General features: G+C 45.4%; 1 protein-coding gene across 1 annotated transcript in view; it reads right to left on the bottom strand.

The window, feature by feature from the left end:
* Nucleotides 1-15,128, bottom strand: part of ADAMTS18 (ADAM metallopeptidase with thrombospondin type 1 motif 18) — a 125,345-nt gene extending 110,217 nt beyond the window's left edge. Inside the window, exons 1-3 of the mRNA XM_054579012.1 lie at nt 15,039-15,128; nt 14,850-14,937; nt 11,677-11,993 (exon numbers count right to left, since the gene is read on the bottom strand). Of these exons, the coding sequence (XP_054434987.1) occupies nt 11,677-11,993; nt 14,850-14,937; nt 15,039-15,128 (495 nt within the window). The remainder of the gene's footprint in view (nt 1-11,676; nt 11,994-14,849; nt 14,938-15,038) is intronic.
* Between the last annotated feature and the right edge of the window lie 538 nt (nt 15,129-15,666).

Below are 15,666 nucleotides of genomic sequence, written 5' to 3'. Positions count from 1 at the left end.
GTCTTCAGAGATCCTGTTATTTTCAGCAGTCTGGGTTAGCGCCCTGTCAAATTCAAAAGCAAATACACATCTTTTAATATGTTTGCAGACGGTTTTCCTGTTGCTACCCGATCCACCTCCAGCCCCCAGGCACCTTTATACTAGGCCTCCCCTGCTAAGGTCCTCAGAAGTCAGCGAAGTACCTGAAATCATTATTCTTAATGACATGGTAACAAACAGCAAGTATGCTTATAAACCTCCATAAACACATTCTATTAAAGAGGCCGGTCTGTGACTGTGCTATATCAATGGTTCTCAGCTAGGGACATTTATGCCCCCAGGGCACACGTGGCCGTGTCTGGAAATAGTGTGGACACTGGCCTCTAGTGGGTAGCAACTGGGGTGCTGAGAATCCTGCGATGCACACAGGACAGTGACCTGCAAGAATCCACCCGTGATGTCCACAGTGCCCTGTGGAGAAGCCCAGGGCTAAACAGACCAATTCCTAAGCAATTTTACATAGTGGACATCTAAGGATACTTGCTCTTCTCCTTGAATCCACTGTCCCACCTGGCCCAGGAGGCAGCATGAGTAGTTGATGGATGTTTTAAGATGACCGTGATTCTGGAAAGGGAAGCCTCATTAGGTGTTCACACCTGCTACAGAGTCAGCACGGTGGAAATTTTCTGTATTAGTTTTTTATTGCTGTGTAACAAATTACCATATGTATGTGTGTACACACACACACACACACACACACACACACACATATATATACACATATATCAGCTTAAAACCAGCACCCATTTATCAGCTCACAGTTCTGCAAGTCAGAAGTCTGGGCACAGTGTGACTGGGTTCTCTGCTCAGGGTTTCCTGAGGCTAAAATCAGAATGTCAGCCAGGCTACATTCTTTTCTGGAAGCTCTGGGAAAGAATCCACTGTCAAGTTCATTCAGCTTGTTGGCAGAATTCAGTCCCTTTTTCAGTTGCCGGCGGAAGCCCCATTTCCTTGCTGGCTGTCAGCTAGCGGCCACTCCGCTCCCAGAGGCCACCTGCATGCCTTGCCACGTGGCCCCCTCGAGTTCCCAGAAAGAGACTTTCTCAGACTGCAAATCCCTCCAGCTACAAACCTCTCTGACTTTTCCTGATTCTATAGGATTAGGTCAAACCTACCTGGAAAATCTCTCCGTTTTAGGCCAACTGATTTGAAGCCTTGACTCTACCTGTAAAATCCCTTCCCAGCAGGACCTAAATTGATGATTGATTGAATCCAGCGAGGGGGTGTGCACAGCAGGGGCCGGAAGCTTGGGGGCCGCCCTCCCATCTCCCTACCAGTGTGCATGGTATCACCCTCTCATTTAATTCTCACAGCAGCCCTTTGAAGTTTCCTTTTCATCTCCACTTGACAGACAAGGAAACTAGATTCTGAGATAACCTGATTATGCCCCAAAGGTGGGCAAAGGGTACTTGGGAACCCTTTGCAACTTCTTGTGACTCTAAAATTATTTCAAAATCAAATGCCTACCAAAAGAATAATTTCACTGAGATCATATAACTAGTAAATGGATAAGAGGGGCTTCTAAACGCCCATGCATTTCAGCGTCCTGCCTTCTGAAACTATCGCATTTGTAAAGCGATAGGGCCTCTAAAGCCCCTGATGTTTCTCTACAGCAGGGTTTTCAGGCCTGGTTGTGTATCAGAAGCAACCGGGGGCCCTTTAAAGAGCACGGACGCCTGGGCCCCACCCTCAGACGGGGTGCTTCCGCCGGTCTGGAGTGGCGTCTGGGCATCTGCATTTTTTTAAAGCTCTGTATGTTAAGAATCACTGATCTAGACATTATTTAATCATAAGTGACAGCACTGAATATGTATATTAAACAGAAATTAACCAGAAACATATTAAATATGTATATTATTTACTTCTCACACCAAAGGAATCCTTTTGGAAGAATGAAATTCATCTTCCTTCAATGCATTTTATCCAAAAGCAAGGACCACAAAAGCTTGAGATAAAGCTAAGCAGTAGGAAAATACATTCACAAACTTAAAGAGTTAGAATGCATTTAACATTTTCTTCCCGCCACGTCTCTCTGCTGCATAAAACAAACTTAAACTCAATAATTAAGGTAGAATGAAAAATCGTGTTTGTTATTTATTCACAGAGAAATTAATATTGGGTAACTCTTTGTCTGCCTCCTGGAAATGGCAGAGTACAACATAAAAGAGTTGAGGAACTGTAAAGTCCCAGAATGAACCCACAGACACTAACCAGCACTCTGCTGGAGAACTCAGTAAATCATCCAGGAGATAATCTCCTTTTACTAGCTTATCTCAATCCCTTTCAAGTGCTGTCTCTCCAAGGACTGTGCACACAGCCCACATCTAGTAAATTAGGGATGTGCACTATATAATTTATATCAGAGAGCATGCCCCCTTGACTTGTAGTGAGAATAAGGGCAGATAAAATATTCCCAAGCTCAGAAGCATGAATAAGCAATCAAAAGAATTCGGCTGAAAATGAAATCCTTAGATCCATCAAAGGCGTCCCTTCAGGAGAGGTGAGCACGCTGTCCAAACAGACCGCTCTTGCCAGATTTGTACTGAGGTATCTGAGCATACTCTGCCCTGTAATTGGATAGAAAAGCCATGGGGGCAGGTTTCCAGGGGAATGACTTGATGTAACTGAAGAGGAACTCCTGGGTTTGTGGGTCAAGATATGTAGGAAGCCCAGGCAAACACTTTCTGGTTATGAAAGCCTTAATGTGCAGTGCTACCATTGGGCCTGCAGACAGCTGGACTTCAGTGTGATTTTCTCTTAAATTGTTTATTTCTGCTGGTGGAACACCATGCGATTTTACCAACACGTATACTCTGCAGGACAGAATTCTTCTTCCATCTGACCTAGTCTTAGACTCAGGGAAAACAAAGAAGAAACGATCTCTCAGTCATGTTGCATGTCATACAACCAAGATGATAGAAACAGCGATATTGGGTGACTAATGTCAATATCAGCAAGCAAGTTTCTGGCCATAGTGAATGAATGTCCCACATGTGTTTAGCACTTCAGCTTTTCACAAAGTCAGTCTCTCTCTCTGCCTCTGTCTCTCTCTACCCTCTACCTATAAAATAGAGAACTGCATGCAACGGCTAAGGAGATCCATATCTACACATGTTCTTTTTCAGCAATGGCAAAAAAACTAAAAAAATAATTAATCAGAAGGTAATGATTAAAAATGCAGCAGTTAAAAGGATAAAATAGATGTATATGTAGTAATAAGGAAGGAACTCAAAGATACACATTATTTTAAAGTGCTCCTCCTTCCCCAAAATGCTTCAGGGAAAGTACTAATATAATTTGTGTATATCTTAAATGCATGTGTGCACATGGGCTCTCACAACAGAAATAATAAACTCTGGTTTCAAAAAAGAGCTCACACTGATGGTTAACTGTGTGCTCCTGGCTTATTCTAGACCTCCTCCTATGCATGCATTCACATGTCAACACATAAATTAAAATATAATGGAGCCATGTTCAGATACACAGGTCAGTTGAGTGTGGCCCTCCGAGGCTTACAGACAGGTGAGAGAGCAGAGAAAGCCCAGAGTCCCACACACTTGTCATATATGATATAGGTGACAACTGGTGTTATTGCTGAGTAAGTCTCAGGAGCTCAAGGAAATGTGTGAATTATCTCTGGAGCTCAGAATATTCCGTATGCAAAAAAAAGACTAGCAAGAGCAAACTGCTGAGAGATTGAGGAGAAATTTAAAAAAAAAACAAAACACAAACAAAACAATGATGACATCATCAGGTACCTTGGATCCAACCGGGCTGACAGCTAGCCATCCCAGCACAGGCAGGGATGAGTTAGATTATTCTAGAGCCAAAAAAAAATACTTTTTAATGCTTATCTTAGTTGTAAATGAAAATAATGCTTAGTCTACTTGCAAATGAAAATAAGTAAGTATATAAATAAGAATAATCTCTACGTTCCGATTTACACTCACCACCCTGCGTGCCCTCCAGCATCCATTCTGGCTAACGCCAGTCAGAGCCTTGGCAGCCACCCTTTCGCGGGGCGAGGCAGTCCACAGAGCAAAAGCAACCTCCCAGAAGTGGTCCCAGCGTCCTCCACGCCCCAAGCCGGTCCTGTGCAGACGCCTATAGGACACCGATTCACAGTTGCAGGAGGGGGCCATTGGAACTGTTTGTGGAGCTTCTCTTTCCTTTATTCCAATAGACAATCAGGCGCTACCCAGGACCTGCTGAATTTGCAGGGATGGGGCCTACATACCTGTTTTCTGTTTTTTTCCCAAAGTTCCCCATTCTTTTTGACATGTATGGCGGGGGGTGCGGGGGGACAAAAAACTGCTACTTCAGACCTTGAACACCAATATGCCGACTCGCGGGAAAATACTACAAAAGCCAAGGTCTGTGTCTCAGCTGACTCTTCTCTCCGAGCCTCCAGTTTTAACAGCCCAGTGTGTGCTCACAAACGCAAACTGTTCTCATTGTCTAGGCTGACACTTCCCCGCCTGTGGGTGGTAAGGCGGACTGGCATTAGCTGGGTTTGAAAACTCCTTTAGGGAAGCGCTGCCACATTACTCACTGGTTACCGCGGCCCATGTTATCACTAGGTGCCGGCACTAATTTAAGCATTGTGCATGGGGTGTTTTTCGTTCAATTAAGCATCTGTAAACTCCGCGGGGTAGGTACTGCTATTCTCCTCATCTTACCAATGAGGAAATTAAGCTGAGAGAGGGTAACTAATTGGGCCTGGGTCACACAGTTCAGGAAGGCCAGGGCCGGGCCTCAGCGTCTGCCCTCAGACCACGGCTCTGCGCCGCCTTGGCACACACGCCTCGTCCACGTCTTCATCTGCTTGTTCATCCTTCCTCTCTGATTCTTTACCTTTCTCCGTTTTATTTCTTCAGAAACTGGATAAAAAGTGGTTACTTTCCCCCCACAAAATCCCCAAACATTCTCAGCGGGATGATGGCCGGCACCCAAGCGCTCACTTCCTGTCCCGACAGGCTGGAGGGGAAGCCCGAAGGGCAGCCTCCGCTGCCATTGCCTTCCCAGACCCTCGCCTCGTCCAAGGTCAAGAACAATCAAGCGCATGCCAGGCTAAGCACTCGTCATAAAAGTGTCACGAACCTATGAGAGAGACAGTGTTACCATTACCACTTTACAGATGAGAAAACCAAGGTGCAGAGGTGGGAAGGAGGCATGGGGAATCCGCTGCTGCGGAGGTCGTGGCAAACTGGCAGAGCGCGCAGCGCGGGGAGTCGTCGATCTCCCTCCCGCGTGGGCACCCCTCAGCTCGGCCTGGCAGTCCAGCTCTCAGGCTAAACCTTCGGCTATTTTTTTTAAAAAAAGAGATTGGACGGAATTTTGCTAAAAATGTTGTTATGGGCAAGTAATTGTCATCACAACCATGTCAAAAGAGGGCACACAGGAGGCAAAACAAACAAACCAACCAACCAATCTTTTTATCCTTGACGAGTCAAATAAGAACCTAGGAAAACATCTCTGATTTGGGTCAGCCTGTAGCCTAAAACTTATAAATACAACCCAGTCTAATCCTTATTCGATCCTCTCAAGTGACTGAAAAGTTCCAAAGAGGTATATATAATTCAGCAAACCCCTGCTAGCTAACAAGGCCCCACAAAGGAGCAGAGCTTGGTTCCTTTCTGCCTATCTGGACTAAGGTCATTTAACTTCAGCCCTTTTATGAATGGAAGTCGGCATTCTAAAGACGACTGGGCAGGCAGCGACCAGCAACAAACATCTCAATGGCTGCGCTTCTGAGTCATAAAATACTCCTGAAAGGGGGAGATCAAAGTGTCCCTACCACCTATTGAAACCTAACTGCTTCCAAAGTTCCTCGCAGGGACCCTGGCTCTGGAGGGTTGGTCCTGCCGTCACCATCTACAAAGGCCAGCACTAAGAAGGATACAATGAGAACATTAGGGCAGCCAGCCATGGAGGAGAAATGCCACTTATGCTTTAATTGTTGGGGACAAAGAAAAGAGAAAGGAAGGAAAACCAAGCCACAAAGTTGGACAGTAAGTTGGAATCGAGGCTGGCGGGATCTTGCGGCAGTCTTGATCATGGCACAGATTCCACTCTGAGTCCCTGACTCCGTGCCGAAGCTGGACCCTCCTCATCAGAGGCTGCACAGAAGATGCCCAGAGGCACAGCACAGCAGTCTGCCACTCTCGTCAGCTGGGCCCTCGCTGAGCTCACGAATCAAAGGTACAGTCCTGATATATTACAGATCTGCGCGGGAATGCAATAGGGGTGACAGTGTTTGCATGTCTCTCCACTTGGTTTTCATGTTATGTATGGCGCTTGGTGTTGAGAGTTTCTTAAGCAAGGGGTGCTTTTGCCCAACTGCAACACAAGGGTATTAGACTTATCAGGTTACCAGTGAAGTGCAAATAATCTTAGACCTAGGTATTGCTCTTTTATGGTAAACCACAGAATCCCAGACAAGTTGTTGATGGAAGTACGGCTTGAAAAAAGGAAGGAGTAGTTAAATTAGTATCAAAATTCCACCTAGGGAGCTTCCCAATGCATGTTGGCATGTAAAAAGTTGTGAAATGTATTACAGAAAACACATTTGCCTAATTGAATTTAAATTTAACATTTCCCTAACGATATGGGAATATACAACCAAGAATCCACTTACATGGTCATGAAAACCCCCTTTTATTTCCTGAAGCACCATTTCACAAGTTAGAAATCAATACATAATACTATAATATTTCTTGGATGATTTTCTTGTTACTACAAGACTGTGAAGGAATGTTCCTTGAAAAAAAAAAGTTTTCATGATCAAATAAATTAGGAAAACTCTAGGTTTAAACAGAGTTCAATAAATGTCTTTATTGTAGGACATTTCTGAATTCTTAATATGCTAAGGTGCATGGTAAAGCTCCAAGAGCTGGCATTTGGCACTAATTTGACCATGTTCCTCCCCTCACCTAAAACCATACCTCATGAACTCCTTGTTTCAGGGTTATGTTGAATCATAGGTTGGTTCAAAATAAAATACCAATTTCTAGGTCCAAGATTACAGCTCCAATTTCTCTCTCAGGATGAAATTCTTGAACTGGAGTACAGCATCCATTCTGTTCCCAGTCTTACTCACTGCGCTCTGAACAGTGCCTGACATCACAGGAGCTCACTGATAGTTGCTGAATGAAAGAATAATCATTCAACGTGTCTTTCCAGTCACTTCTCAAAATACACTCCCACTAAGTTTCAAAAATGAGATCCATCTGTTAAACCAACCACAAATCAAATTAAAACAATTTTCCTATATATCCAAGGTCTTAATCCAATGGTTCTCTACTGTTAGTACACATTCATATCATTTGGAGAATTAAAAATATACATTCCTGGGCCCAGCTCCCCTGACTTTCCGTTGTGGGTAAAGAAATTCAAATTTTTAATATCTCAAGGGAAGCTAATGCATCTGATTTTTCTCTGAAAATCACTATTCTAAAAAAAGGGATCACTAAGGTGGGACATTCCTGGGAAGAAGGGTCTTTTCAATCTCCCACTATGTAAGAAGAAAGATATAGTTTTCCCCTCTATCTTTCTGGAAAACAAAATTAAGAAATATTGGTGAAAGTAACAAGAAGGTAGGTTGAAGTTCAACAGCAAGAGGAAGGGTCTCTCAACGATGGCATGGACTTCCTAGATGTAACGACCTTCTCACCACTGTGATAGTCAAGAAGAGGCTGGATATGGTAGAAAAAAACATACATGGCAGATGGTGCTACATACTAGGTTCACCTGCAACCCTGAGATTCTGGGACAAGGGCTGAAATCCCAAACACCTTCCTAGAGTTCAAGGCAGCCAGGCATAGGGGGCAGTGGTGAGTTGCAGAGAGCTTGCTCTCTGGTAAAGGCTTTCAAAATTTAAAAATAATCACCCCAGACATAGAGGTAGGCAGGATTCACTCAGGGAAGTTCACAACTCCTGCTTTATGAATTATTTCAAGTTAATAACTGCCTACTCAACTCCTGAATATAGTGAGAGCTGTCAGCTGAGGAAGTGCATTTTCAGAAAATATCAAGTAGAGTTTAATTCTGAATTATTGAGGGAAACTCCCTGCCAGAGAAACCCTAGCTGGAGTATGCATGTAAGTACTGATAGTCCATTATTATAACCCATCCAGACATTCTCACCCTCTCCTGAGGGATCCTAGTTCAAGATTGCTTTCCTATTGGTACTTTATTATCTAAAAGTGACCTATTACTTTCCTACTGCACACTGCACACTGTGCGCTGCACACTAGGAGATTGCTCTACTAACCCCTAAAGGTACTTGGATGCCAGTCACCAGAAACTCTGGTGTAGAGACTTCAAGTGGAAGAAGCTCTGTGACCTAGTCTCATTCATCTCATGTCAGTTTCTGTATTAAGAAGAGTTATGTAGCTCTTCTGGCATGTGGATTTTGATGAGTCTCTCCAACAAGCATGTTGTCTTTCTCTTGAACTCTTGAATTGTTCACTATCTTGAATCCATTTCTGTAGTTACTAATTAACTTCACAGAAAGTATTAACTCTCGGTTTGGCCAAAGAAGCTAGACAATGCTTGTGGGTTCCAGGTAGGATGAAGAAATTCTTCCTCCCAACATAATTATTTCCCTCCATTTCCATTTCTCAGTGTCCCTAGTGAAGTGTCCCCTCAAAGTGGGGCCTTATGTGTTCTCCCAGCACTCACTGTTGCTATTATCAATTAATAAGTAAATCAATGCATTGTTGGAGATTGAAAGCCATAATAACAATGATGTTAAGTTGACAAAGTGTTTTTGCTCAGGATTCCTGTTTCTATTCACTGGGAGAGGAAAAACCTCCACAGTTTAGGCTGAAAATATTTATACCATTTCTTGTCTGTGTATGATATAGACAGATCACCAAAGAGAATATGCAAATGGCTAAAAGGCATAAGAAATAATGCTCAACTTCAAAATCCATCAGGACAATACAAACTAAATCCATAACAACTTCACACCCATCAGAGGGGCTAAAATGGAAAAGATAGACAATAACAAGTGTTGGTGAGGATGTGGAGCCACTGGAACTCTCACACACTGCTGGTGAGAGTGTAAATTAGTGCAACCACTTTGAAAAGCTATTTGGCATAATCTACTAAAGCTGAATATACACATAACCTGTGACCCAGAAACTTCATTCTTAGGTATGTTTCCAACAGAATGTGTCCCTAAGTTCACCAAAAATCACAAGATTGGTGAGGCAGTTCTCTTCACAACAGCCCCAAACTGGAAATAATTTGAATGTCCACCAGTAATTAAATGGAAACATTGTGAAATATTCATATAGAGGAATACTGTAGGATTCTACTTATGCAAAATATTAAAATAGGCAAAATTAAACAATGTTATAAGTTAGAATAGTGGTTAACTAGGGTGGGTAGTGACTGGGAAGGAGACATGGGGGATTATCTGGGGCAAACCCTGTTAATGTCTTGTTTGATCTGGTTGGTGATTACATGAGTGTGAGCTTTCCAAAAATTCATTAAGCTGTACTCCATGATTTTTGTGTTTATCTGTATACACATTATATTTCAATACAAGGTTACAAAAGCTAATACAGAGTGGTGTCTCAGCTTCTCAGTTGTGGCTCTGTCCTCTTGTTTTCTTATTGTTGAGTAGAGTCTGAGTGTATGTGTTTTGTAGGGCCATGGGGAGGCGTGTAATGCAGTGAGATATGTCTGAATCTCTCCCTGCCCCATGCCACACGCGCCCTGCCAAGACCAACTAATTGAATAATCAGGGGCAGATGCTGAGAGATGGCAGTGGTTTTAGACACCATTTTGCATGTTTCATGTAAGCTGAGGCCTACAGAAATAAAGCTAATGAAGAATATGTTGGACAGTGGGACAGAATCTCAGTTTCATGATTCCAATTTATATCAGCCTTATACATAGGCATAAGTGATTGCCAATTACCTCTTTTACATCCATCCCAAAAAAGGAAATTAACTTGCCTCATTCTTATGTGTTAAGTGATTATTTGCTCTGTTCAAAAGAAAATCTCCTCCTTAGGAGAAAGAACGCAACATCTGTTAACATGAGACAATCAATCAGTTTTCTATCACTCACAGAGAGTGGAATCCTGAGAGAGCCAAACATGAGGAGATTAAGTTTTGTGGGGACTAGAACACATATAGAGCAATTACACTCTTCTAGGAATAGCTATAGCCCTTTCCATAAAAGAGGCACATAATCCCCACAGCTGTCATCGAAACTCTCACTGTCCCCATTTTAGAGATGAAGAAACTAAGACACAGGGATTAGTAACTTGCCCAAGGTCCTACTAGCAAGTTCTGGTGTGAGAATGGCCCTGGACAGACTGTACTTTACCACTGTATTATGTTTAAGCCGCTACAGTGGGGTGCCTATACACCTTCTGAAGACATTAGGACACTGGAATAGGCAGAAGAGAGGGAAATATGGAACGATGCCCCCGAAAGAGCAGGAGACTCATTGCAACAAAACCAAGAGATATTCATGTTTGTGCACGCACACATGTGTGTATGGCCATGTTATAACATATAGGTTATTACACAGCCACATTGATCATTTCAATAGATCAAGCTTAGTTGGAAATTGTTAAATCTTTGTTTCTCTCTATACTTTAAAGACTATACCAAAGAATACCATAACTCTGGTGGTGATGAAAAGATTTTCACTAAATTTGAAGCCACAATCTGGGGAAAAAGTTAAATAGTAAAGTTTTAATTAGCAAGGAACATGGGAGTCCTCATTCGCCAGCACCCAAGCCACTCTTGCTTTGCGCTGTGTGTTATACCATGTACATTACCAACCACATACTCCATTGAGCTTTCTCACAGTCTCCTTCTGGTCATCCCAGAATGTGACCATCATGTGGCTCAACACACACTCACACACACCATCAGGTCAAGGCACTTCTCAACTGCAACGCAGAATGAGATCAACCCCAAACGCCGCTGACTGCCTCATATATTTGATTGGATTTAGAGACAAGTTTCCTTTACACCAATGTTCTTGGCCCAGAGCTCAACAGATGAGGATCACACAGAGGGGAGAGAACACTTGTCCCAAATTCCTCTAAGAGTTCTGCTTCCCTGGATGGCACCCTGCATGCTGCCAGCCCGCAAACACACCACACTCCAAAAGACATCATACATGAGCAGGACAACACGAACCAATCCGTTCAAAGAAAACAAAAAGCCTCCCTTCTCCAGTGAAGTTTGGGCTTAACAGGGCTGCTGAATGCAACTCTGCAATGAAATACAGTTTTCCCATTTCAAAGGAACGTAGAGGCATGCAGCTTGTGAACTTTATATAATGCCTGGTCTCTCAAGGCTTTACAATGCGAATGACATCCATCAAATTAATTTCCTTGAGGATCGTCTCAAACATGGAGAATGAAGAGGCCCAGACCATTAAACATCAAAAGAATGTTCTAAATGGTAATTAAAGTTCTATTATATTTTCTTTTTCTGGGAGCAGATTAGATTAATTCAATTGAGAATATTAGAAGTATCAAAGCTGACAGTGTGAATGGGTCACATTGGCTGGAAGAGCGTTTAATATTGCAGACATCTGTTCATTCGAGTTACACAAAATCTACGCCAAAGAGGGAGCTGACTCAAAGAGCAGGGTACTTACCAAGCCAGCACAAGTAGACACAGCGACGGAGGAGGAGCTGTCATTTCGGATAAATCCCTGATAGAAACATCGCTGCACCCTGGGTCCCCGAGTCTCTGAAGCACCATCTTTTCCAAGTACCTGGACAATAAAGTGACTGCTCAAAATCGCCGAGGGCTTAAGTTCTAAATGGAGTTCCTGTCCAAATGCTGAAAATCGGTAATGCAGGGAGCTGCTGGCACTCAGCGCAGATCGCTTTCTCCTGCCGCTGTGCAAAATGTCGTGTGAAATATATGACCCGCCCGCGTCCACTTCTACCGGTGTGACAAAGACGTAATCTGTAAGGGGAAAGGTTCAGCTGTCAGCACCCAGGGACCACAACACCAACCAGTCACTCCCAAAGGGCTGGCAAAGAGCAATGCACAGCTCAAGGACATCCTTGTTCCCATCGCTACCAGGCTGGATGAAGTAGAATACAGAGCAGCTCACGAAGAGAAGCCCGCGGCCTTCACAATGAGCTCTGCCTCAGTAATTACTATAAAAGCTGAAAGTCAAGCACAATCTTGAAGAATGTCAAGAACATTTATGGAAAAAGCCACAAACCCTCCCGGTCTGGGGAGAGATAGATGGACTTTTTTTTAATATATTAATCATAGAGCCATTCATTCATAAAGATGGATTTTTGGGGGGGACAAAATTAATAAACACAAAACTACCAAAGTAAAAAAATGAATCTGCTTTTTTATTAAAAAAGGAGATTACTATCTTGGAGTTTAACCTGAATTGGGAACATTTGGGGGAGGGGCAGAATTTAAATTTCAATTGATAGCTCACAGTGCTGAGTAACTTGAGAGGATACCTCAGAAAATTAACAAGTAACTGCAGTTCCTATTTCCAATATTAATTATACATGACCATAAAACTCCAGAACTTGTAGCACTCTTAACATGTTAGCATGAGCTTTCCCAGGGACAGTCCCATTTCACTGTAAGCACAAAACACAGTGGATGCAGAAAAATACCTCGACATTGTCGGAGCTTTTCCCACACAGTCTGACGTTTAAAATTGCTCAGACATGTTGCCAGACCAGGGACACCTGGAGAGGCATGTTTAGAAATACCTTCGCCATTGCTCCCCAGAGCGGCACTAATTGCTGCTTGTTCCAGGGAGGAGGAGCTACAAAACAATTTGCTGCTTGAAAAAAAGGAAGCCAGCACACTGCTTTCTATCACAAAACATTGAAACTGAAAAGTATCATCCCCAAAAAAGATCTGGAATATGCCCTCTGTGCATTCAAAAACGCTCTGCATTTCCACTTTCTAGGCACAGAATGGGAAACTAATTTGGAAAGTGTTTAGAAAGATTCCGAATAACTAAGAGGCATGTTTGAGTCACTGGGGTCCTTGGTTACAGGAGAAAAAAAAGAAAGAGGAATTTCCCTTTCCCCAAAATAGTCAACAACCCCCCCCAAAATGAAGAAGCCCTGTAATAGGAGTCAATAAGTATTATTACATTTACCAAAAAAAAAAAAAACCCCAAAAAACCGGTATGACAATTTTAAGATGTTTTCTTCTGTACGACCATCTGTGACTCTTACTGCTTGAGCGACTCATTCTTAGAATATTCTGTGTCCTGCCCCTTTCACGCCCTCTTTGACTCCTTAACTAGAAGTACTATTGAATTAAAACACATATTAAAAAATTGGGGGGGGGAGTGTTTCTCCTCTCTTAACCTTGAGAAACAGAGCAGGTGTACACTATTTATCTTTTAAAAACCCTTAGATATGATGCTTTACAGGTACTTGTCTTTTAATTAAATGCAGCTTTTTCTCATTGAAAAGCCACTTCCTCCCTTACTAAAAACTGTGAAAACCATCCCTGACACATGTAATAGAGCCTCTACAATAAGCTATTTCTTACCTCCTTGCCCAGGACCACCTGAAACTCTGCTCTTAGCTGGGCGGCCATGTGGGAGCCTTAACCAGACATCTTTAAAGGTATCAGCCCGAAAAGCCATCCCCCCAACCCCACCCACCCAGACACCTGCTACTGGTGGGCTTCGCAGGGGAGAAGGAGCAGACCGACGGTAATGCCCGGTCCTCGGTGGGAGGAGGCGCAGTGGGAGCCTCGGGTAGAGAACGATCCGGTCAGCCAGCTCAGGGGCTGACTCAAGATGAGGTTCTTACAGGCGGTGGCTGGAACAGAGGGGACCCGCAGCCATTTGACCCAGATGGGACAATGGGAAGTTGTCTTAGAAACTGCAGCCAGCCTTTCTGGTTGGACAAAAGGTGAATTTCTGAAGAGCTCATTCCTGACTCTTTCCTGTCCTCTCACTCCCTCACTCACTCCCAGGCACAGCCCCTCCCCATGCCTCCGCCCTTGCCCCACCCCCAGTCTGTTCCCTTGTCCCCTGAAAGGAGGAGACAACCCTGTAGAGCTAAAACTTAGAGACTCCACATCAAGGTCTTGCTAGACACGTTGGATCAGGGACCAGCTGTTCTGTAGCTGGTGAGAACATGGAAACAAGGATTTTCCTTCTGGGGCCATCAAGAAGTTAATAAATGACAGAAGTGAAGGATGTTCCGGAGGTTTTTGGCTGGGGAACCTCCGAAGAGATAAAGACCCCAGAGACCTCAAGCTATCTTCTGTCCTCTAACAGTGGTCTTTGGGAATCCGGGACACCAGGGCAAAGACGTGGAGAAAAGACAGGAAAGGAAGACAAGGAACAGAAGTGGAGAGGAGAGGGAGGAGAAAAGATGGGGGAATGAAAAGGTTCATGTTCTTTCGCCCCCCACCAAGGATTAGTTCCTGCCAGCCTTCTCAGGAGAGGAAAGAAAGGAGGAAGGTGCCTTTTGATATCAACCACCTAGTCCACGTCCACTTCCTTTCTAATTTCTCATCGCAGTGCGATTTAATTTTTAAACAAGCCATCTGTGAACAAGGGAAAGTATTGTTTTCTCATTTATGTGATTTGAAGCTTGAGGCATTGATTCTTTTGATAAGTTCAGAGCCCTTGCCACATACCCCCCTCTCCAAACAGGAACCATTTCCAAAACGCGCACACACCTGCCACTTTGGGGTCCGGATGGGGGTGGGGGACGGGCTTTTCTACCTTTTCCCTCTTTGGCGGGGGGAAGGAAGGGACAAGGTGCCTGGACAGACCCTTCTGGGGATGGCGGGGGGTCAAATACGAACCATCGTTTAATCCGCTGCCGCCGCTGCTGCTGTCACTGGCTAAGACTGAGGCGACCGACGCACAGCAGAGGCAGCACAGCTGGAGCGCCTGCAAGAGAAAAGGTGACATCGCGCGTGAGGGGCGCGGCGGAGCTTGCACCAGGCGCCCCCTGCCACCCACTGTCGGCGCGCCCCTCGGTGGGCACCTGCCTTGGCCACACGCCCCAGTCCCGCCGAAGCCCACGGCGGGCCCGAGCCGGCGGCGGGGAGGGCGCACGCGAGCAGGAGGGCGCACTCCATGGTCAGGTGCGGGCGCGGCGGCTGCGGACGGCGCACATTCTCCCCGCCGCCCCGGAGCGCGGCGCTCCAGGTGCGGCGCCAGGTGGGAGCCGCCGCCGCTCACATCGCGGGCCCGGCGCGCCGAGGCCTCCCCGCCTCCGACCGCCTTCTGCCGGCGCCGGCTGCGGAGCTGCCGCCTGCGGCTCCCCGCGGGGCACGGGGGGCTCCCCGGGCCGGGGCTGGCGTGCGCCTCGGAGCGCAAACGGCCGGGGGACTTTGTCCGTGCCTGCCCGCGCGCTTGCCCGCCAGTCTGTGCGTCTGTCTGGGTCTGTGCGAGCGTCTGAGGCTCCCGGGGAAAGCAGCGCCAGCTGGCTCCCCTAGCGCGCCGGAGCCGAGCGCCCGCCTCTCCACCGCACGGTGATTGGCGACCAGCGGCTCCTGGGCCCGTCCGAGCCCCCGGGCTGGTGCAAGGGCGTGGGATTCCCGGCTCCCACTCCGAGGGAGGGGGCGAAGGGGGAGGGGAGGCTGGGTGAGCTCGAGGGGGAGGGAGGGACCCACC

The sequence above is a fragment of the Pteronotus mesoamericanus genome, unplaced genomic scaffold (genome assembly GCF_021234165.1).
Source record: "Pteronotus mesoamericanus isolate MK-2021 breed Mesoamerican mustached bat unplaced genomic scaffold, CSHL_Meso_final contig_52, whole genome shotgun sequence".
Taxonomy (NCBI): Eukaryota; Metazoa; Chordata; class Mammalia; order Chiroptera; family Mormoopidae; genus Pteronotus; species Pteronotus mesoamericanus.
The sequence above is the reverse complement of the archived record's forward strand: the minus strand, read 5'-3'. Positions and strand labels throughout refer to the sequence as shown.